A 24317-nucleotide genomic window follows, 5' to 3' on the forward strand; every position below is an offset into this window, starting at 1 on the left:
GAAGGAAACTGGCAAAGAGACGGGGTGCTCGGTGCCTTTGGACGTTCACAGGGGAATGTTTTCCAGGCTCTGGCTGTGCCTCTCTTTATGACTTAATGGAGGCAGATGGTACAGTTTTTGAGCGTGGCATCCTCGAATCAGCCTCTTTGTTTCACATTCTTAGTCTTCTGTTATGTCAGATTCTGCAGTACTGTTGTGCCTCATGCAGCGTGCATTTTGTTGTTTTTAGGCAACGGTGTACTGTTTTAGCATGCCGAGCTTCGCTCCCTGTTCCTGCTCCTCCTCCCTCCCTGTAACGATGCCTTGCCACTCGTTGAAGTCCAAAAATTTTATCCCTCAGCTCTTTTGTCTGACCGCAGTTGTATGTTTCAGATTTTTCCTCCGTTTTCTTCAAGACACATACATTCGCTTTGAATTTTGTCCCCCCCCCCCTCAACTGACTGATATTTGTGTGCTGTTGGGAAAAGTTTCCCAACAGGACTTGGTCCTCGCCAAGCAGAGGCGAATGTGCGGAGCTGGTGAACCTCACCTCTCACTTGCGAGTAATCAGTCTTTGGCAGGCTGACTAGTGGGGGCTGTGGGCCGCAGCCAAGCCTGGAATCTTGGGGGGGGGGCGCAGGGGCAGGGTTGAGAGGGTGCTATCTGATGAAGAGGTGAGGTGGAACTCCAGCATCCCTCCCCTGCCCACACACAAGGTCAAAGGCTACATGCTGCTTCAGTTGAGTTCACAGAAATAGCTTCTCATGGAACTATTGTATCTCTCCATGCTGTATCTCACTATTCTAACGCAGTTGGTAAGGTTGGCGACTTTTTACATTGTTTTGGCCATTGGAATTTAAGGACGTCTTTGAATTCATACAACTGGAGAGTTTTTAATGTAATTATTGTAACCTGTAAAATACTCTTTAGGTTTCTGCTCTTATGCAAATCGGATTGATCCTAACTGCTCATGTTCAGGTGTAATTGAGCAGATGCGATGACCATTTGTTTATTCCTGTTGACGAATTCAGCAAAGCCAGCTTATCCCAAGCTTCTGTTTTTATTCACCGTTTCTACTCGCTGTATTCTTGACTCGTGGTACTTTCCATTACATACCTTTCTGCTGAGAACATTAACTGGATGATCTGTAAGACTTGCTCCCATCTGTAACTGAGCCAGGTTATCGTGCCATAATTGGATTAGTATACTTAGACAAAGTGTGTTCACCATTAAAGCCCTTGTTGGGTATTAGCTTCTTCTTAGCACTATACAGTCCTCTGAAATCAAATTCCTGGCTCATTCGGGACTCAGGTGGCGTACAGGTGCTTGTACATGCTGTAGTCTGAACATCATATTGCGTAACTAGCACAGTTGTTGCATTTTTGTGTAGCTAACATGTAAAAGATGGTACTGCTAGTAAAAGCAAATGACAGTCTAACTTCTACTTGTTCCCTCCATGTTTTGCCTCCTTCCTGTTTCTATGGGTTTCATGTCTTTGCCACCCCATTTTGGTCCTCGTTGATATTTTGCTTTGGTCGATGTATCCGGAATAAGTGTTGTACAGTGCAGCTGAACATCATCAGATGATTTAGAGGCTAATGCTTTTTGTGTCCCCTGGACAGTCAATAGTTTCTGAATCCCTGTTTAAAGTTCCGTGAGTGGCAGCTTTGTTGTTCCGCGGCTGCTTCCAGAGCGTTTGGAACCGAGACACCTCTCAGCATGTGGTGCAGTTCGCTGGCAGCCATGATATGTGAAAGGACCTGCGTGTCTGAAGAAAACTGTAATGCATCCAGACACCCCCTGAGCTTATACTGACCAGCCCAGAGAGCAGCCGCTTCCCTGGCCAGCATTGATGCCAGGTCTGCTTGCCTGTGGCTGCCTGGGTGCGTGTTTGTATGACGGACAGGAGAGACTGAACAAGCTGTACGGGTGAAATGGATGTATGTATGTTTTACATGATTTCTTTTCATTGTTCTCTGCTCTCTTAATCTGCATATGTGGATTAGCTGGAGGTTTTTAAATATCTGTCCTTGGCTTCAGTAATTTCAAGTCCATGAAATTTGATAATTCATTAATGGATGAATGGAGTATAAAGGAAAACATACTGTTAGGGCTTTCATTCAAAACTCTAATGCTGTGTTCACTAGGAGACATTGGCTTTGACACGCGGTGCGATTTAAAGGTCGTTCTTTCTTGAAGTAATTCAGCGGTAGTAGTTGGACTCCTGTCTTTTGATATGAGCACTGGGTGAGACATTCCTTTAAGCAGCTTATTAACATGGCCACACTTCATAACAGACCAGCTTCTGTGTATAGTTTCTGCTTCCCGTTTGCCACATTGACAATGTCAGCCAATAAAAAAAACATCAGTTAAAGTTAGATGTTAATCATTACTGAAATAGCAGATTCAATATGATTATTAATTCATACAGCTGATGCTTCTCCTCAAAGCAAGTTGGTGTTGAGCTACATAACATTATTTACCCGTTTATATAATGGTAATATTTGCTGTATCAGGGTAAATACCTTGCTGAAGGGTGCTACGCTGGGAGTAGGATTTTGAACTTTTAAGCGCAAGGCAGTTGCTCTAACAATTACACTACTGGCTGACCCTTTGCAAACTTTTCAGAATAACTATCAACATGTAATTAACTCAGTTGTTTAAATCTTATTAAAGATTAAAATTAAAGCTACTTTATAACACAAATACTCATACTCTGGCATAAATAAAGCCTTACTCTAGCAATCGCGTGAAGGTCTAATGTCAAAAATTTCTTGTAACCTTAAATAGAGCCTCTAACAAGTGTCCGTGTGCTTTGCTGAATTAGTTACTGATCTTGCTGACTTCCTTGTATTATAACATCCGTGTGCAAAATTATTGAAATCACTCCAACGCAGCCCTGTTTACACAAGAAATTAAATAAATGAACGAAAATATAACATTAAAAGACGGGCCAGAAATAATTTTTACAGATATTACGTGCTTCTTGTTTATTGCTGTGAGAGTTTAAAGAATCCTGGGCTACAGTACCCTTTTGCAGTACCCTTAAAATTGATATTTATACTCCAAATCCTTCCAGTAAAAATTACCCTACTCTATAAATCAGTAAGATCATTGAAAATGGATTTGGAGAACATCACCAGGTAAATTAATAAAACCCATTCTGTTTCAATCATGATATTAGATTTACACTGTAGAAGGATACACAGTTGATAAATATGTAATTCTTGCTCGGGGAAGATGAACTTACCTGTGTACACTTGGGGGGAAGTGACTTACGTGGACCGGTGTCTCGGGGGACGTGGATGAGTGAGACAAAGGAACGCAAGTGATCAAAGTTAGGGTCACTTGTCTCTCATGCTCTTCTAAGTCACGAGAGGATATATAGACAATTATAGGTTTTTTGTTAACCACTGTGTTTGGGCATTCCTTCTCCGTTCTGCACTGTGTCGAATCACATGTGCCATGTACATTAATCAGTGATTGATTGTCAGTGGTTGACATTGTCTCTGTAGTGGTAAGTAGTTCTGTAATGTTGCCTTGAACTAAGCATAATTTTCTGTACGCAGTTAAATTACTATTGTTCTTTCATTTTATTCAATGTTCCAATGAGGTTTTTATTCTGCGTTTTACTTTGCGCTGAGTGAGTGCACTGAACCAGTAACTGCGGAAAGGAGTTTTGTTCTTGGAATTGCCTTTGTGGCTAGATGTTAGCCCCCTTCTTAGTACTATACAAAGGGCATGTGTGGAGTGGAATACTAATTCAAATACATTATATGCTATGCTCACACCTGTGAGTGGACATCCTGGACATGGGCGGAGTGGTTTAGTTCCCCCTAACATTAACTGGGCAGTGACTGTATTTTTTATGTACTATATCTGTATCTAAGACTTTTACAGAAACTACGCAGCAAATAAGAGATGTCGTTGGCTTATGCTTTTTTTAATTGATAATTGAAAATTTCCAGATGCTGACGGACATGTTTATGTAATTTTGATCAGTTTTGTTGCGCTCTGTTGACAATGAGACACGCAGTTGGTATTTAGTACATTCTCTCTGCATAGTCTTCCATTACATTGCAAGTAATTCTCCTTTCTCTACTGTTACATTCTCTTATTTCACCCAATGTGCGAGAGCAACACAGCCCTGTCTGCCATGTATAAAGCAGAAACACACTGAACAGGAAGTTGTGGAGATTACGTTTTTTTTATTTTCAGTCATTTTATCATAGACTTTAATGTTGCCTCAAGATAATAAGTTGGTGTCTTGTCTGCGGAATTCCATTTCATGCCCAGTGTTTCCAGAATAGAGGAAATAAGGCACTGCATGGGATGAGCAGTTGATCACAGAATGAAGTGTTACGTTGAATTTTTTAAGAATTGTCTTCCCCCCCCCACCCAGAACCGTGAGTAAATTGAGGCATGAAGTTGTATTAAGCTTTTATTTAGTGTGACATATTTCTTGGACTTAAGGAAAATTCAGGTTACAGTTTTTTGTTCCCAGTTACGTTCATTGCTTGAGGTACAGGTGTAAAAGACCTCACTGATTGCACAGCTGGTAGTGTAATGGTTAGAACTGCTGCCTTTGGACTCAAAGGTCACAGGTTCAAATCCAACCACCAGCTGTAGTACCCTTGAGCAAGGTACTTACCCTAAATTGCTCCATTAAAATTACCTAGCTGTATAAATGGGGTAAATAATTCTAAGTTTAACATTGTAAATCGCTTTGCAAAAAAAGTATCAGCTAAATGAATAAATGTAAATAAAAATCTGAAGTATTATGGTATTGTTGCTTTGTCTGCTCTAGTATTTTTAAGCCCAATTTCAGAGATTGACATTGCAGCTAACACTCTTGCAATTTTTAGTTCTTTTTGCAATCTCAATTTAAAACAATTAACGTTATTATTTGTAGCGTTATTTTAAATGTGGTAAGTAGTGTAACAGAAATCAGACTAGATTTTTCATGTTTTGAAGTTGTTGACTGTGTGAAACAAACCGTACTTGAACGAGTTAAATGTGTCTCTTCAGGTTACTCAGTTAAGAAACTCAGAAATGCTTGCAGTGCATCACTGAAGAAATCAACTGTATCTGGAAAAAGCAACGAAACCCCAATAATCATGCATGAACGTATGCTGGGAGGTAATAGCTATAGCTGCAGAAAAAAATGAATGAAATGAAAATTCCTGAAAAAGAAACTGGGTTATTTGTGAACCCTGGTTACTTAAATTTCTAGGTGAAATTCCCAGATAGTTCAAACTGTATGCTCATGAGACCATGACACTGTTTCATACCTACCACACATATCCCATGGCATCACTATGGAGAACTGAAACTTGTGTGGGTGTGTAGAAACCCCCTAAAGCAGTTTCCAGACAAGGAAATAAGAATGCACCGGAACGTTGAAGAACTTGTATTTTTTTTCCTCACAAAGGAAAAGTTTTTAAATCAGTTTTCAGCCCTGTCCTTTTGCTTCCCTTATTCATCCTCATTTATTTCTGAGGGTTGGGGTTTGCAGACATCCCCAACCCTTTTAACATACAAAATCTGACGCTTGTGACAGTGTTGTTATAGCCTTGCCAGTGTTGTACTCATGCAACTTCAGAATGTCACTCGTATACAAAATAATTGGCCCTGGGACGCCGTTACAGGGACTGTGGTGGTTTTCTTTTAAACCTCCGTGTTGACTTAAATGATACTGTGCTTTGTTACTTTGCTGCTTTCAGTAATACAAGTGTATATAAAGACTCTTTTTGTTCATTTGTACACAGTAGGGTTCGTTTTGCCTTTTGCTTATTGCTTTCGGTGAGTACAGCTGAATCTGGCTGTGCCTCTAAGCAACATGATTCCCACATATCCCTGCTAAACCTGATTTGCAGCTTGATCATAATTTGAGATGATTTGTCGGTGCAATTTAGTGTATTTATTTTCTCAAAGCAGATTTCTCCAAATGTCACAGCTTAAAAATACATTTAAAAATATTTCGTTTTTAAACCACACTGCTAATCTGACGTCTGTCACTGTGGCCAGTGTAAGTGTGTGCTGCTGTCCTCTGCTCCTTCTCTGGACTTAACAGTTAAGTTTTTAATTTCTTGTCCTTAAGCTGGTAATATATTTGTTTAAAATGATTGAGTTTATTCATTTTGTGCTACTTACACAGTTAACATTCAGATTTATTTCAGTGGTGCGATTGAGGTGCTGATCACTTGCCAAAGAAAAAAATAACACCAATATGACACTTTGGAGTCAGCTGATAGAAGCCAATTGTTGTTTTGATTTGAGGGAAAATGGGCAACATTGGGCCTTGAGGGATTCATTTTGAGAGATTACTGAGGTGGAATTTGATGAAGTTCATGCTTCTTAGAGAAATGTGATTTGAAATTGATTGTTGTACCATTTTTAGATATTGTTTCTTAAAAATAACAGCACTGAAAGATATTACCAAATTTGTAAAAATACATTTGCAATTTATTGCCGTAGGAAAAAATAATAGGTTTTTTAAAATTTATTCTGAAGCCTATCTGAAGAAAGAGTCATTGAAAATAACTCCAGCACCAGTGAACTGCTTGCTGCATTCTGGAGTGGATCTCGGGCGCTTTTTCCTTGGCTGCATGTTTAAGTGTAATCTCATATCTAATTAAAGCCTTCCTTGATGAAAAAGGGCTTCTAAACATCACTAATGATAGCGGTTGCTGCCTTCCTGTGTGGTTAAATTTTTTTTTTTTTTTTTAAGTTGGCAAAAGGGGCACCTGTAATGATAGTCGTATGCTAACAACTCAAGCGTTCCTGTGACTGGATGGAAGGAAGGAACCCTTGGAATCATCTTCCAGACCTGGTCCGAGCACATTATGGAAGGCAGTTTAGTGACATGCGAAGGTGTGTATGGTAGCAGGTCAATCTTGTCATTCTCTTCTGACATAGGTATACCTGTTAACATAGTGCTCTGTGTCTGTTGAAAGGTCATGGTTTCATGTAATTTCTTTTTGTCTCTCTTTTGGTGAATTCACTTTTGTTTTGAGTCTCCTGGCAGAGTTATTACTATAAGTTGTAACTAGGAAAGCACAATAAAGAACAGTGCCCAGAGTTAAACTACATAGTTTGTGTTCATCCGTGCCTTTGGGATCCCTTTTTAACTGTCCGCATCACACAAAATATGCTAATAGCCAGTACACGCATAATTACAAGAATTTAAAAAAATTGAAGAGCAGTATGTTATTTACCTTAAAGTGCCGACAACAACTGTGCATCCACGCAGAGCTGGAGGTATTACATGGAGTTGGGGAATGATTTACGCATGGCCACATCTCTGACAAGCTTAAAACTGGTAGATGTAGAAGCCGTTGAATTATCTACAATATGTTCACTTTGCATTTCCACAACTTTAGTGGGCAATTCCTAAATTCAAATTGGCATGCTAGCGCTCTTTATGGAGGTGAACAATAAATACTAAATATTTCTCAAAGTTTGTAATAGCTAAGAGTTTGTCACTCAAAAGTAAGTTGGGGGATCAACTGTAGTATATTAATTCCAGTAAATCCATGATAAATTCCATGCCAGCTAAGGGAATGTAATGCGAGCATGGCTACATATGAAGTTGTAATGTTAGTAGTTAATATGCAAGTAGATATACTGATTCAATGGTGCTGCGTGGCATGGAGCTCGGTTTGGAGAAGCAATAATTATGGAAGTGAAGTGAAAGCTTTACATGTGGTATGAACCTCTCTGCCTGCATTCATATCATCCAAAGTATCAACAGAGTGCAGGTTGACTTAAGAACTTTGGGGGAAACTTTGTGTTTTGATCCTTATCAGCTCCTGAGGTTTGTTTCCATTTTTCATGTAAGTCACAACCATGATTTGAGTTCATGAAGGCTATTTTACCAAGTATTCTCCTCATAGTTGACCCTGACTTTTTAATTGGGCCTGGTAACAGTTGTGTAATCCCTGACAATGGACAACCTCCAGCCCATTTTTTGTACCAAAACCTGAACCTGTTTGTGTAACTTTGCTTAGTTTTGTCTGAGCTGTCTTTTCGAGGCCCCTTTTTGAAGTTTTCTGTAGTCTTCGACTTCCTCGAAGTTTAAATGTCTGAAAAATTGAAAATCATAATATTTTTACAACCCTGGAAGATAGTCAATACCTTCCTTTTTAAAGGAGCATTACAGTCAGCAGGGGTTTGAGTCTGGCTTATATCCTTAGCCAACCATAACCAAGAGTCATAGCAGTGGAAAATCCTGGGCATCAGTCTGCTGGGGACATTGGGCTAAGATTTACCAGGAAGTGCATTACTGCTTGTACTGTGTATAGAGAGTGTGTAAAGAAAAAGTAATCCATTTGGCAGGATACACTGCACATCTGCATGCTTCAACTTATCCTGATGGCCATAGCAGCATTGTGGACACCCAAGTTGGTGACCATTTTTTCAAATGCTAAAAGATGTTTAAAAAGTGTAAGAGTATACACTGATCAGGCACAACATGAAAACTACTGACAGGTGAAGTGAATAACATTGAGTATATCATTATAGTGGCACCTGTCACGGGGTGGGATATATTAGGCAGCAAGTGAACAGTCAGTTCTTGAATTTCATGTGTTAGAAGTAGGAAAAGTGGGCAAGTGTAAGGATCTGAGTGACTTTGACAAGGGCCAACTTGTGATGCTAGATGACTGGGTTAGAGCATCTCCAAAACGGTGGGTCTTGTGGAGTGTTCCCGCTATGCTTTGGTTAATACTTAACAAAAGTGATTCCGGGAAGGACAACCAATGAACCGGCGACAGGGTCATGGGCACCCAAGGCTCATTGATGCGCGTGGGGAGCGAACGCTAGCCCAACTCGTCCGATCTCACAGAAGAGCTGCTGTAGCACAAATTGCTGATAACTTTAATGCCGGTCACGATAGAAAGGTGTCAGAACACACAGTGTATCAGAGCTTGTTGCGTGTGGGGCTGTGTAGCTGCAGACCGCTCAGAGTGCCCATGCTGACCCCTGCCCGCCACCGAAAGGACCTACAATGAGCACATGAACGTCAGATCTGGACCATGATCAGAGCTATTTTGGCGGCACGAGGTGGACCTACACAATTTTAAGCATGCGGTTTTAATATTTTGGCTGGTCAGTGTATTTTCTCACCTTTTCGTTGTCTGGCGATCAAAATAAATGTGGCCAAATCAGTTGTGTGTGTGTGTGTGTGTGTGTGTATATACTAAATTGCCTGAGCATGCTGTGTTTGTATGTCTTCTCACAATCTGATTTAGCCTGCTTTGGAAGACCAGCTGGCTTTTGCCTAATCTTTCTGGAAGAGGCGGGTGGAGGAGCTCATAGAGCATAGGAGAACATGAGCTTACAGGGTGCAGTGTTTTTGTTACTCTTTTGTTCAGTTTTGTAACAAGTACAGGCAACATTTATACCATGTGGGGTAGCTGGTAGTGTAGCGGTTGGAGCCTGTCTTTGCACCCAAAGGTTGCAGGTTCAAATCTCACCTTCAGCTGTAATACTCTTGAGAAATGTACTTACTCTAAATTGCTTCAATAAAGTACCCAGCTGTATAAATGGATGTTTCAGTAATTATGCTATTTTTTTAAGAAAAACATTTTGGTATATTTGCCATCTTTCAGATTTTAGGTTAAGTATCTCTGCATTCAGTGCATTTATGACTTTAATATAGCTGTTCCTGTTACTTCTCTGTGCAAAGTATGTCATTTTGCTCTTCGTTTACTTTCATTTACATACAGTGAAGAAGTTCTCTGGAGAGACCAGTTTAACGTTTTCTGCTGCTAAGGCTCAGCGTAGAGATGCTGCTGATGGCTTGGTCAGGCTGGGTGTCAGAGTTCAACGCAGCAGTTAGAAAAAAAAAATGTCAAACATATGACTACTTCCTGTCAGTACAGTTTTTTCCACTGAAGTTATGACATGGCAAAGTATAGAAGGGTGAACAAGATCAGACTGGTCCTTTGTGCGGCAAACACTAATTTGGCCTTCAACATGAATGATTAGTGAAACCTGGCTGGATGTGTGAGGAGGACTGCCAGCTGCTTAACGCTACAGGGGTGTTCCTTTCACAAGTCCATAGTTAGTTTTTTCACAGTTAATTTCTGGTTTTATTTAATTCATTACTAGGCTTTAGAGTTGTTTGCCACCCAATTTATTTAGCGTATTTCCATAGCCGTTTCCAGTTTTGAAGCTGTTGGAGTACTCGGACTTACTTACTTACTCATAGCAGTCCTTGACAGAGCAATGACAACCCCCTTCAGCTGATTTACGGCAGCTTCAGACGGGCTTTCAAAGACTGTGATACCAGGAGGATATAGTCATCACGAGGAGTCCAGCACAGGCACACTTTGAAATGTTTCTACCAATTTCCCACTTGTACTGTAAGTGCATTGCACCAGTATTACAGTTTATACCCACTCCAAAAGTCTGGTAAATAATTGATTCATGACATAGAAAATACAAACTCTGGGAGTGAGCAGGGGATACGTTTACACAATGCCGAGATCTTACGTTTCCTCCATCAGCAGCAAGACTTGGTGGTTGCTCAGCTGCCCGTTGTCATGGAGAAGCCAGTGACCTGAGAGATGAGCTGTGAGACGGGAAGAATTCTGTTCCATATAGGGTGGGGGGGATGTACTTGACAAAGTGTTCTCCACTTTGGCCCTGTTACCTTTCGCATATATCAGCCCGTATGACCTTTTTGTTCCTTTTTATGCCGCTGTGTCCTCTTATGTCTGATATGAACACAATGTCTTGTGTCATAGTTGTGCATAATTTGTCTATAATTTTTCTCATTTAGATATTGCTTGTATGGCTTGAAGGCATATTAACAATTAGGCTTATTTCCCCTCATTAGTTGTTCGCATATGTATATTTTTTCTCTTTGTTGGACATTTGAACTAAAGAAAATCACTTCATCATGTGTGTTTCTCAACCATGGCAAGGCATGTAGCCTGATGAAAGAAAGCTCGAGGTCAGCAGCCTGTTAGAATGGGCATGGGCTGAACATGTTCTGTTCAGAGCCCAGTCTTGATGGGCAGGACTTAGTTATTCTCCTGTTGACCAGGAACACTGTACACTTCATAGCGCTCAATGATCTGTAGAGCCTGTTTCTTTGCATTGTTGTTTTGGCGGAATACTCTAGTGTTTGTTTCTTGATGTAACCTTAAAGTGAATGTGTTACATTTCACACTTTAGTATTATCCCCTCCACAGACGATAAGTTGAATTGCGCAGTGGTGACCTGTTTCATCACGAAGCTGCATGATGAGTGTCGGCCTCACACGTGGGCTGGTGGATCTCTGGGGCGAGTTTGGGTTGCAGAACCAATTCCGCTGTTGTGAATGTGGCTCTGCTAATACTCTAGCTGTTTTAACAGAGGTGGAGGTTAGGGTTCCAGCTTTTGGCTAGAAGGGTGGGAGGGAGGCACTCCCGCTCATTTCCCTCTGCCCTGTTGTCATGACAATTGCTGGTCCAACTGGATTTTTGTTTTTGTTCCTCGCTGTCACCCTTGTTTGGAGAGCATAGGTTTGCGCACACTGCTGGCAGCTGTTTCACAGCTGTAGCTCATTTCTTGCACCTGTACTGGTTGTCTTATCATTCTCTTTGTAAGGCCTCTATTACTAACAGCCAGTACTTAAAGTATGTAAACGATTCAGAGGAAACACAAAATGTAGTGTTCCTGGAAAGTTTGAACAAAATTTATATTTGTTTCAAAGTTCACATTAGCTTGCTCTCATTTGCTCATCGTGAAGAAGGGAAAAACTGAAATTGCGTTCTGCTTAACCTAGGACTTTTTCGGATAGAAAGAAGTGATCTGTATCTTAGTGAAATAATGTAGTAGTGTCTTTGAACGCATTCCTTTGCATGTAGGTGTTTGTTCTGAATTGGCAACATTTTTTTTGTTTTAATTAGGAATGTTGTCTGAAACAAAGTGCTTTATATTCAGCAAAGGCTGCACTGTGTGCAAGTTGTTTGTCATGGGATTTAAGGAGAGGAAAAAAAAAAAAAACATGGATTTTTGTCTTCTAATTTCTACGTATTCATTGCCTCTCTTGCCACTGTAAAATTCTGCTCCTTTTCTAAAAAACCATGCTGATGCTTTGGGGAGCTTTGTGGTCACTACTGGCCACAACAGGGCAGTAGGTGCCTGGGTGGATAAGGACAACATAAAGTTGCCAATTCTGTCTGACCACTAAATTATGGTTCTTTGCACAAACGTCTCCGGCGAAAAAAGAAAAAAATCCAGCCGTATAAAATGAATCCATACGTTTCTTGGTATAAAAATATTAGCATGCCTAAAATAATACTGATAAGATGTATGTGGTCGTTCAGAATTCTGTCAAGAACCGAAGTCCTATTGAAAACCGAAGGGAAAGCTACTAACTGCATACACTTGTACCACTTTCTATTGAATAAACTTTTGTACCTGGGTCTTCACACTATGAGCAATATATACACACTGATATTTGCAGCTCATACAGTAAAAATGAGCAGCAACTACTGACGGATCACTAGAGTCCTCCTTTGTGAGTCTAATTCCACCTTGGCTGCATAATGGGGTATGGGTCACCCCTTGATTTCCATCAGGCCATCAGTCTTCCCATGTGGTGATACCTGTAGTTGTTGCATTAAGCCTGACAGAACTAGAAATAGCATTGTTCTCCAATTCACCCTGTTGTTTGTGATTACTTCAATCAGACGGTGATGAAAGTTTCTGTGAATAGGCTGTTGACGACGGAATCTGGAAAGCATGTTCACCGACGTTGTGTCGGGGATTCAATCAAGCAACATTCCCTAGATTCATAAAACAACCAATAGGTGTGTAATGAATCTGATGTCTCATTTATTTTTTTAATATCACAGAGGTTACAGTTGTGCCTTAAGGAAGCATTTGTTATAAAAGGTTTGAGATGTTGATGGAAACAGATCTCCTTAAAACCAGCACTTGCTTCAGGGTACTGCAAGCAAAAACTAATTAAACTGAAAGTTTTGTCTCCAACAGCCCCCCCTTCCCCACAGCTAATTAGAGTATTACTGTTTAGTGCAATTGTGTTGGTGCAGTCTTTAAAACTGCGGTAACTACATGGCTCTGTAATGGCATATTTAACTTTACCTGCTGAGCAGTCTAGTACCCTCCAGAGTACCACATTATGAATTTTTGGTCTTTCCTCGGTATTTTTTGGTTACATTAATCATTGCTTGGTGAACAGTTGTTCTGACATGTTTTCTTGTACTTTGTCATAACAGAATGTACATTAGCTAAACAGGTTTTAAGACCTTTTTCATTCTTGTTTGTTTCATGAAACACTGATCACAACTCAGTTTTCTGTTGCTGTTGTAGCTGTGTTGTCATTGAACTTGTATCTGCTGTTGTGTTTACACATCGTCGAAACTCTAATGTGGCATAGACATGGCCCCACATAAAACGCATGAAAAAGGAAAACGGTAGATGCTAATTTGGTCCTGATCACAGTATCTTGAAGCAGTTTTTATGGATTCTGTTTTATCATACGATTTAAGATAAGTATTATTGTCTTCACTTTGTGTTTAAAATCAGTATTGCTGTATTTCCTGTTTGACTCCACTTGATATAAGTACATATTTTCACAAATCTATATAAAATGACACCTTGTATAGAATGGCAAAATTACGGCTTGAATGGCTAATTTGTTTGCTAATTTAAAGGGCAAGTTTTAGTTTTCCTGGTAAGTGTAACACTATCTTGTGGATTTATCAGTTCTGAAGATGAAGTATTTTGAAGAGTACGTTAAAGCAATGTTCTCAAAAATGTCATGCCTGGTGCATGATGGGTTTGTTGCACTGGAACATTGCAACAGAACTGAAATGAAAGCAGAAGAAATTAGGTTTACCTGCTGTGTGTTACCGTGTACATGTGTAAAACTGACATCTCCTTGAAACGTGTTCAGTATTTATTCCGTTACAAAGATTGAGTCTGGTGTATCTTCCTCGTCTTGTATAGTCAGCTTTATTTTAATACCTCTTTGAACAGATTTTAAGGGTTTTTATTTCCCCACTAAAAGGTGATCATATACTCATTTATTGAAATATTGCTTTAAGATTTTTGACTGACTTGTGTTGTTACAAGATATTCAGCCTATGATGACTTACCTGAACTTCCTGTGAAATTTTTTTTTTTTTTTTTTTTTTTAATTTTAAATAATTCTTTGAGGAGAGAGGTAAAATATGGATGAGTACATCTTGTCTTTGTACTGAAAGCAGGGGAACCCCTAGAAAGTTCCCCTGTTTTTGCTCATGGGCCAGTTGTAATAAGCCTGGGTTCCCTTTTGCCCCTTTCTTCCCAACAGTGCCTGAAGATGACAAGCAAGCGGAACCTATTTGTGCGGTTGGTGCCATGCCGCTGTCTGCGGGGTGAGGAGGAGACCGTCACCTCTCTGGACTACTCCCACTGCAGCCTGGAACAAGTGCCCAAGGACATCTTTAGTTTTGAGAAAACCCTGGAGGAGCTTTTCTTGGATGCCAACCAGATTGAGGAACTGCCCAAAGTAAGCTTACCCCACATTGTGTTCAGATGTCTCCAAGGGGGGGATGTGGTCTACATATCCACTAGGGATTCAGGCTCTGCTTTGGTTTGTGGCATTTTAGCCCTAATATTTGAAGGTTGAGCCTTTCGGAACAACACAACTGTGCCTTGTTGTCTAAAACGTCATGACCACATTATACTTTTTGTGTGTCCCTTTTCTGATTTTACACTGTTCCTGCTATATATCAACCTTCAGATTAATAATTTATAAATTGATCTTTTAAAGGATTACATGACGATGTACTGTAACATGAGTGGAATTCTGTCAATGTGAGCATGTGAATTTGTTTACTATCAGACAAGGCTTAGTTGTGCTTTCTGACTTCTGTAAAATTGCTTGGTATTGTGATGTGACATTGATGCTTTTAAAATTAACATATAATAATTTTGTATTTGCTGTTCTACCAAGGTCTTTCTGAAATAGTATGTGCAGCATTGCTGACTTGAAGATTGTGTACTTGATTTCTCTCTTCAGGGAGGTGGACTCCTGTCCGTTACTGTAAAATTTAAATAGATACTGCATTTTTCATAGCTTTGCCTTAACTTAATAACTTAGTTTCAAAGTTGGTCACTCCACGGAGACAGCACTTCTGGTGGTGTCTGATGCTCTTCAGTCAGCTAGAGCTGTTTCCCTCTCCTCAGTCCTCATCCTCCTCGATCTCTCTGCAGCATTCGACACTATCAACCACCGGATTTTACTGTCCTCTCTTAGTCAGCTTGGGATCGAAGGAATGCCACTAAGGTGGTTTGAGTACTACCTATCTGACAAATCCTATCGAGCGGTCTGGCAGAGCTCCCGTTCTTCACCTCTGCCTGTCTGAATCGGTGTCCCACAGGGCTTGGTACTGGGTCCTCTTCTTGATCTACACCTCCTCCCTCGGTCCGGTCATAGCCTCCCATGGATTCAAATACCACTGCTACGCTGATGATACTCAGCTATTCATCTCTTTTCCATTTGGAGCATTAGACATTTCTGCACGGATGTCTGCTCACCACCTCCAGCTCAACCTCTCCAAAAAAAGAGATTTTTTTACCTCCCAGCTGACCTGTCCTCCTGTCAAGATCTATCAATCAAACTGGACAACTCATTATACCTACCTCTTTGGCTAAGAGTGTGGGAGTGATGATTGACCCAAGTCTGTCTTTCTCTCAGCACATCGAAGCCCCAACCCAGTCCTGCAGAGACATCCTGCATAATATTTGTAGGATCCGTCCCTACGTCACAGCTGACTCTGCCCAACTATTTGTCCAGGCCATGGTTACATCCCGTCCAGACTACTGCAACTCTCTGTGCGGCCTTCCTGCTGCTGCCATCAAACCTCTGCAGCTGATACAGAATGCTGCTGCACGAGTTGTGTTTGACTTGCCAAAGCTGCCATACATTCACATAGTTGCCCGGATCAGATTTAAGACCCTGGTTATTTCCTACAAATGCATCAATAGAACTGCTCCTAGCTATTTACAAGACTTGATCAGCTGCTGCACTCCAATCAGACTGCTTTGCTCATCTACTCCTACCCGCTTGGTGGTCCCGCGCACGAAAGGTAAAACACGGAAGTTCTCGGTTCTGGCTCCGTTGAGGTGGTACGACCTCCCCCCGTCACTCAGAACTGATGAAACTCTGTCCACTTTTATGAAGGGTCTGAAAGCTCACCTTTTCCGGACTCACTTCGCCCATGATATCTCAAGCTCATGTATGGTGCAAATGTTCATGCACCCTAACTTTATGATCGTGCCCAGATAACCCTTTACACAGCCACTGCTCTTGTATTGTACGTAAATGTTTGTGTACCTTTAAAAATAAAAAATAAAAAAAAGATAGAAATTATAGGAAGCTGATCAGGATTCGTTTATTCTGAGTTTCATGTAGCTACTTGTGCGATGAACATCGGTGCATAAAGTAGAAAGAAACAATCTAACTTTTCTTAAGAATCACATGTCTGCAACTATGTTTCTCTTTCTCCTAATGTAATGCACAAATTGTATTTCTCTGAGATGTATGTTGCTTTGGAGAAAAGCATCTGTAAAAAAATAAAAATGTAAATGTAATGTAAATAACTGTGGGGGACATGGCAAAATGTTTCCTCCTTGTCTGTATAGATAAATATTTTATTTCTTTCTGCCCTTGTAGACCCTTTATATTATGTCAGTCTATTTCTATCTGGTTTTTGCCAACGCATTATGGCCACCACAGCTTTTAGACAGTGTTGTCAGTGTTTATGAAAGAGTAGTGAAAGACTTATTTTATGTATAAATGGGTTTTTAAAATTCAGATTTTGCTTTAACAAAACAGAAATTTAAAGTTCAGTCATAGCAGTTTTGTCTTAAAAAAAAAAAAAACAACTCAGTTCATAGCTACAAAAGGTGCACCAAAGTGTGGCGAATATGTAGTATGCTTTTGCTTGATTCTCATAAATTTCTTCAAATACGCTGTTAATGAAGTCTCTTTTGGCACAACTGTAGCATCATGATTATACTTTGTTTGCACTTAAACTGTATTGCATCTACTGTAGTTTGCAAAATATAAAGCTGACCCATCAGGGAAAAGCTGTCACCATGGGGCAGGTTACACAGCAGGGATGGTCATGAATGAAATGTTGCGGCTCCTGATGGGCTTCACTAAAAAGTAATTCCCGTTTTCCCCCTCGTCTCCACACAGCAACTGTTCAACTGCCAGCTACTCCATCGACTCAGCATGCCGGACAATGACCTGACAGTGCTGCCTGCGGCCATCGCCAACCTCATCAATCTCAGGGAGCTAGACATCAGCAAGAACAGTAAGCGGGATAAGACTTTATTCAGTTCTGCAATGTGTTTAATAAATTGTGGGTCATTTGCTTAGTGTGGCAAGCTGATTTAACAAGGTTGTTTTGATGGTGAAAGTTCCACTAATGGTGGTTTTACAGTTTCGTTCTCTGAATGTATGAGAAAATGGACTGAACTTTCGCTCAGTGCAGATCTGATTTTTATATTATCATAGAGGTTACAAAAATACCTTTTTACTGAGAGACTGATGAGTAATTTTCTGTTTTATAGACTGTATTTTGCCCTGTATATTGCTATTTTGTTTGTTTTGTTTTTGTTCCATGGCTATCTGCAATCCAATATTTTACATGAAAGAAAGGAATTGCTTTTGTCTAATTGTGACCTGGACTTGTCTTTTGAAGTAGTTAAACTAGGTGGTGGTAAAGACATGAAATGTCTCTGATCACTTTTAGTGGAAGATTGCAGTTAAAATGGGAAGAAATTAATGCCACAAAATGAAGCCAAAGTAAAATACGCTACATGTTCAATACACCCATGTTTACTTAGGTCATGTTTACATAGACTAGTATATCCCTATATCACAAAAAATGTTCAGATGGCAGGAATTTGATTATTTGCTTTGTAACAGGAAATAGTATAGTCATGGTTATTTTTGTGTATATACTGTATGTATTCAAAAACATTTTTCCTCCTTGCTGGAATAAGGAACAATATCCAGTGTCCACTCTTCATTCACATATACCCCTTTCTCTCACATTCTTGCTGCTTAGACTTATCAAGACACTAATGGTCATAGCTGTAGAATTCATAGGGGACTAGAGTGTGGAGTCTGTCAAATTTGGTCCCTTTAGTCTGTTCGCATTAAAAAAAAATGAATACATCATTTACTACTTTCTCTTGTTTTATTGGTGCAAGAGTTACCAATATTGGACTTTTATGGGGAGTGGTCTCTCTCTTTATCTGTACCTTTTTTATATTAATTGAAGGCCACAAACTCAGATATTTGTTGTATATCATGAAACTTGTGCTATTAGGATGACAAAATTACTGTGTGGACTCCCAAGTTGAGCCACCCAGAATCCCATGAGAATTTGGTCTAAAAAGCACACATCTTTTCTGGTGGCATTTTTGCCAGGACAGGAGACCATTTAGCACATCAGTTTATACTTAATCAAAATACCTCATGAGTAGAGAATACTCAATGATGAATTCTCAATTGTATATTGTACATTTCAAGGTAGTACAGACATACGTCGGTTAAGGACAGGGATATGTTCTGAGAAATGCGTCATTAGGAGATTTCATCGTTGTGCAAACATCATAGAGTGTACTTATACAAACCTAGATGGTATAGCCTCGATTCAGTCAAGAGACGCGGTAAACGTGAGATTTATGACGCTGCTGTCGGCGTAACACAGCATACTGTTTTACAATAAGATGTTTTTTATAAGTAGAAAGTGCACTCTAAAATACTGAAAAAAGTACAGTATAGTAAATACATAAACCAGTAACATAGGTGTTTGCCATTAAGTAATATGTACTGTACATAACTGTGCTATACTTTTATACGGTTGGCAGCGCAGTAGGTTTGTTTACAGCAGCACCACCACGAACGCGTGAATAACATGTTGCGCTATGATGTTATGACGGCTACGACGTCGCTAGTCGATGATAATTTTTTAGTACCGTTTTGATCTTGTGGGACCACCATCGCATATGTGGTCAGTCGTAAAGTGAGACGACATTAAACGGCGCATGGCTGTATATTTTAAATATTGTTGTGGGTTTTTTCCCTTTTAAGTTCCTTATGTCAAGCACTCCATGTATGAAGGCTCATGTCTGGTGTATGTGACGCTGGCTCAGTGGTCTGGGGCCATTACCTCCAAAGCGGGAACTTGTCACATTTCATCTTTAGAGGTGAAAGAGCTTCCTAAGTGTGATTCTCACTTCTGCCAATGTAGTTTACCTTAACTGCTTCAGAAGGACCCATCTGTTTCTGTGAACGGAAATGAAAACTCTGTTAGTGTGATGACATCTGTGGGCCAATGGAATAGATTTTTCTGTAAATTAATTTTCTCCTAGTTCCTTTCTAGCTTAAAGTTTGCTTAGAATTAGTCATAAATTAATGATATTGGTGAAAGAGAGAGGTGATTGACCTTAGGTCTATGCAGTCACCAGAGATGGTGGTCTGAGCTGTTACAACTTTCTGAAATTTACGCTGAATTTTTTTTTTGGTTCAAATGGTAGCACTTGTATATCACCGCAATACAGTAATATATATCTCAGAACTCCTACTTAGGGCAGGAATGAACAAGTCTAAACTCATAATACAACATGCCAAGTAGATTAAAAGATGCAACTGCTTTATAAGAGGAGAGAGAGAGAAAAGGTTGTTTAGTGTAGCCTAGCAGAATGCTTGTAATATCTTGTAATCTTTTGATTGGCACTGCTGTCATACAGTGATTTGCATCGCCCTTCAGCAACCCCAAACGTTTTTGCAGCTGTCAGTTTTGCACGGCCCCTGACTTTTACTTTTATCAGGGTCACTGCAGGTAATGTTGCAGTACTATGTGCATCTGCTTTTAATGAGTCTTCATTGCACAGACCACTGAAGTGCACAGCTGTCAGAAACGATAATGTCTCCATGTAAACTAGCGCTAATTTTTTAGAAAATATTATTACAAGTGTTGGTTTTTAAAATGTTTTCCATCATGTTATTGCTTCTAATATTTCACGAGAAACATTTCTTGACGCTGTGTCCATTAAAGCAGCCTTGCTGTCATTTCCACGTATTTCAGATGTGGCGAGGTTGTGAAGTGTACCATTCAAAGTAGAATCCCTCGCACAGTTGCACAAGCCCATCTGTAGGCAACAGATCCCTGAGGGGGACGTGACTTTATGGGCTTCGTAGTCTGGGTAGTGTGGACAAGGCACTGTGTGCCTCTGATGCACACCTCAGAGCACCTGTCAGCACTCATTTCCAAGCTCTTAGCAGCGTGAGCAATTGGCTTTGATTGCCCTACAGTGACCTGACATACTCTGAAGATTTTTTCTTGTCTTCACCAGTTCTTGCAACATATCTCCACGTGCACTTACGGCAGTAAATTACGGACCGCTTGTATTCTAGGGTGGAAAGTTCTGGTGTTTTGTTTTAATGGTTTGGTTTCCCTGGCATGAGAAGACATCTGTTCATCACATTGTCCCAAGCAGTTACTTGCATCTGATTTTGATCGAGCAGTTCTTCCACCCTGAAATAGACAGCTCTCATCTGCAGGGTTTACGTAATAATCAGGTAGATTTGAAGTGCAAAAGGAACAGCTCGCCAAATGGCCAGTTCACATTCCATTTACTGTCATAGGGATGCAAATTTGCATTGTAAATGATAACGCAGTGTCAGTCATGTTAAAAGAGTGCGCTTACCAACCCTTTCAGTACACTAGCTTAAGTTTATTAAATTTTAGGTTGAGGTTCTATGTACTTACTGAATCTCAGCTGTCTGTCTGCAGAGCCTCAGAAATTCTCAAATAGTTTCTGTGGTTGAGGGTTGAAGGTATAGTTTGTCTGTTCCTGTTTTTTTTTTTTTTTTTTTTAAGCGTTCAGTATGATTTGTTTTTCCAGGTATCCAGGAGTTCCCAGAAAATATCAAGAACTGCAAAGTTTTAGCCATTGTTGAAGCAAGTGTGAATCCTATTTCTAAGTAAGCTGTCTTCCTCACAGATTTGCATAACCTGGTATTCCACAGTAGCATTACAGGAATTGCAAAATAACTGATCCAAAGTACTACATCTGAGCCAGAATTTTGACCATTAGCAAAATATGCATTAATCTAATGAAATTTCCATTCATGGGTTCTCTGGACTCTGTTTGTGCTTATGTTTCAGTGCACATCATTTCTGCTTATTTTAATGTACAACAGTGGATTAATTCTCTCTATTTTGGATAGTTTTTCCATTAATATTGCTGTTGTAATGATAGAAGTAAGCACTAGTAAAATACTTTTTTTTTTTTTTTTTTTTTTTTTTTTTTTTTTACATACATTTTATAAGATTTCTTTTTTTAAAGAAAATGAACAGGTAAAAAATATGAAAAACTTAGCCTTTCCAGGTATATTATTTCATTTTTCAGGTTACTCATTTAGTTGCTCTGTATATTGAGTGCAACTGTTTATTTGTGCAATGAGATGGTTCTTGATAAAAGCAGTATTAGGCCTCTCTGTTGGTGTGACATTGACGTGTCATTTCCTGCAGGCTCCCGGAAGGCTTCACTCAGCTCCTCAACCTCACTCAACTCTACCTGAATGATGCCTTCCTGGAATTTCTTCCTGCCAGCTTCGGAAGGTGTGCTTCACCCCCTCTTCAGTCTTTCACATCAGAGGTTCTACTTGTGGTCACTGGTGGATGATCCTACAGTCACAATCTGAATTTTTTTTTTTTAATCCTTACTTAATTCACTTTAGGCGGAGGGTAAAAGTTTCACACACTTGTGTGGTGTATAGGATGATATCTGTTGGAGCAGTTACTTCTTAAAGTTTAGATATAAAACTGTATTTAGAAATTGCTTTAAACTGTATCCAGTCATATGACTCTGTATCTGTTTCTTCTATATTATTCTCCAGGTTAACCAAACTGCAGATTCTGGAGCTAAGAGAGAACCAGTTAAAGATGTTGCCAAAGTAAGTTAATTGCTGCCTTTATTATGCTGGGTGCAATGTTTATTTAGGACAAGAATTAGGTTCAGTATCTAGATAGAATTTTTGGACATACTTGAGAGGATCATACATGTGTGAGAGGACTTTTTATTGAGGTGTCTTAGCTGCCTGCATCATTACTTGTAGCCACCTCTGTGGTGTTCATAATTGTTAGAGCTTCTTGCACTGCCCTGAATGATTTGACTGACTACGGTCGCCTTCAAGGGAAGTGCGGCAGGAGCAGTTGGGCTTCATGTGTGGAAGTGCGAAAACGTGGACTAATGGCGTAACCCGTACCTTCACGTAATTGAAGTGCCCAGATGAAGAATGAAGCAACGCTAATCTCTGCTGATTGTCTCACAGACCTTTCTGAGTTGCTGCTATTTTCATCAGACCTGTAGTTGCCCATCCCTAAATTGTTCTGGGTATTAGTGGAAATCCTTATGCATAAAAATGTTTCGTTGAGAGTGGTGTGCCCTGCATTCCTTTCAGTAACTTGGTATGCCAGCTTGCTGGAAATACCAAGGCAAAGGCAAATCAGGTACAAACCAGCAGAGCACAAACTGGTATGTCAAGGAAGTAATTTCTGCATTTGTATAGCTTTTTCTGGAATTAAAATATTTGCATAGATTGATTGCTAGTAAAGAATGCTTATCTGCAAAGATACATAACAAAGTTGTCTGAAAACTGTTTGTACTGCTTACATTTGTGTTATAAGGAAACAAAAATGTTATGCAATATGTGATAAATTTTATTTTGATACTGAAGAACAATTGCTTGTAAGAAGAAATATTCAAATTTGTATTTCCATTCACATGTCAGCATATTCATACTGGAACAGACTGTCATTGGCCATATAGAACAGATAGTTGGTCTTATTCTAAGTTTTTACATATGTTTTTAACTCCAGAACTCTAAAACAGTTGCCTCTGTGAGAAAGCAAAGGACCTTCTCATGGCAGTGCTGTTGGTAGAAGATGTTCAGCTCTTGAAAAACTTTAGGTCGTGTCCACCTTGATGACCACAGTGATGCGTCAGTAAAGTTTTTACAAAAAAAAAAAAAAAAAGGCTGAGGGGGCGGCTGTTAGCGTTGGCTTCGATTCTGTAACAAGAAGAGGTTATTCACATTGTTAGACTATCTTCATTTTCTTGATTAGAGATGGACAAGTGTGAACTGTAGCTCCTTTGCAATCAAACCTCTAAAGAGACCTGGAGTGGTTGCTCGTTGCCGCGTTTTGGTTATGGGTGTTGCGTGCAGCAGAGTACTAAAGAATGCTCTTAACTGAAAACCAGAACTACAGTAATGTTTCTGAGAAATTCTTCTCATTTCAGATGAATGTTTAGTACTCGAACTTTATAGTTACATATAAAAAAAATGCAGTGTGACAGCTAGAATTAGTGTTTAATAGTGGGTAGTGGCTTTAATTTTGTTTTAACTTATAAAAAACTCAAAAGAAGCATGCAGCCGGATGTACTGTGCTCTTTGTCAGGTGACATTCTAAAGGCGGAGGTTGGTTGCCACTGATGTGGAGCCATTGAGCAAAGTTGTGAACAAAATGCTCACACTGTTTACACTGAAGCAGGATCATTGCTTGCTTTAGGCTGTTGGGTGTTCCAGTTAGATGCTTTTGGTCAGCTTTTGCTATTGACGGCCTATTAGCTTAGTGCTGTAGATTGCAATCAGACTAGTTTTAGATCAGAATCCTGATGTACGTGAGACATGGTGCCTGACGTGAGAGCAATCTGTTCACGCAGCTGCATCAGGGAGTTAAGTATTCAGTTTATGGTGTCCTCTTACTGTTAAAGCTCTTTTTTAGAGTTACTGTTTGGTCAGTGTGACGTGTTGTTGAGAAAAATCGATTTTCACTGTTCGCTATTCTCACTGAAGTCTTATTGCCAAGTTTTGAGTTGGGCTAGATTCCCTGACCTTGGTGAAACACAATTTAATTCACAAGGGTTACACTGTGCATTGATTTTGTGGCGGTTTAAATGTTTATAAAACAGGGATGAGTTCATTCAGTCTTAAAGCATTTGGGAATGCTCCACTGTTCTACACAGAATACAAAGCTAGTACACTAAATGTTGCTGTCCGCCAGCATTACATGTTTTCAGCACCACTTTTTAAAGGTTGTGGTAACCTAATAGAAAATCCAAACGGAATGGAAAGATTCCCAGGACGTAACCCAGATGCAGCATGCTGTACAATATGGTGCTGCGTCCAAGTAGACGCAACATAATATGGTTAACGCAGTCGTGACCTTTTGAGCACACAGCAGTTGCACATAGCTCCTCACATCTTGCACATTGGCCTCCTGAAGTGCTCAACAGCGTTCCAG

The 24317-nt window shown here is 39.9% G+C and overlaps 1 protein-coding gene across 2 annotated transcripts in view; it reads left to right on the forward strand.

The window, feature by feature from the left end:
• erbin (erbb2 interacting protein) overlaps window positions 1-24317 on the forward strand; it is a 74182-nt gene that overhangs the window by 19889 nt on the left and 29976 nt on the right. For both annotated transcript variants that reach the window (XM_018744817.2, XM_018744816.2), the window contains exons 2-6: window positions 14294-14491; window positions 17189-17306; window positions 20914-20992; window positions 21543-21632; window positions 21911-21967. In XM_018744817.2, coding sequence (XP_018600333.2) covers window positions 14303-14491; window positions 17189-17306; window positions 20914-20992; window positions 21543-21632; window positions 21911-21967 — 533 coding nt within the window. In that variant the 5' untranslated portion in view covers window positions 14294-14302. The remainder of the gene's footprint in view (window positions 1-14293; window positions 14492-17188; window positions 17307-20913; window positions 20993-21542; window positions 21633-21910; window positions 21968-24317) is intronic.

The sequence above is a fragment of the Scleropages formosus genome, chromosome 6 (assembly GCF_900964775.1).
Source record: "Scleropages formosus chromosome 6, fSclFor1.1, whole genome shotgun sequence".
Taxonomy (NCBI): Eukaryota; Metazoa; Chordata; class Actinopteri; order Osteoglossiformes; family Osteoglossidae; genus Scleropages; species Scleropages formosus.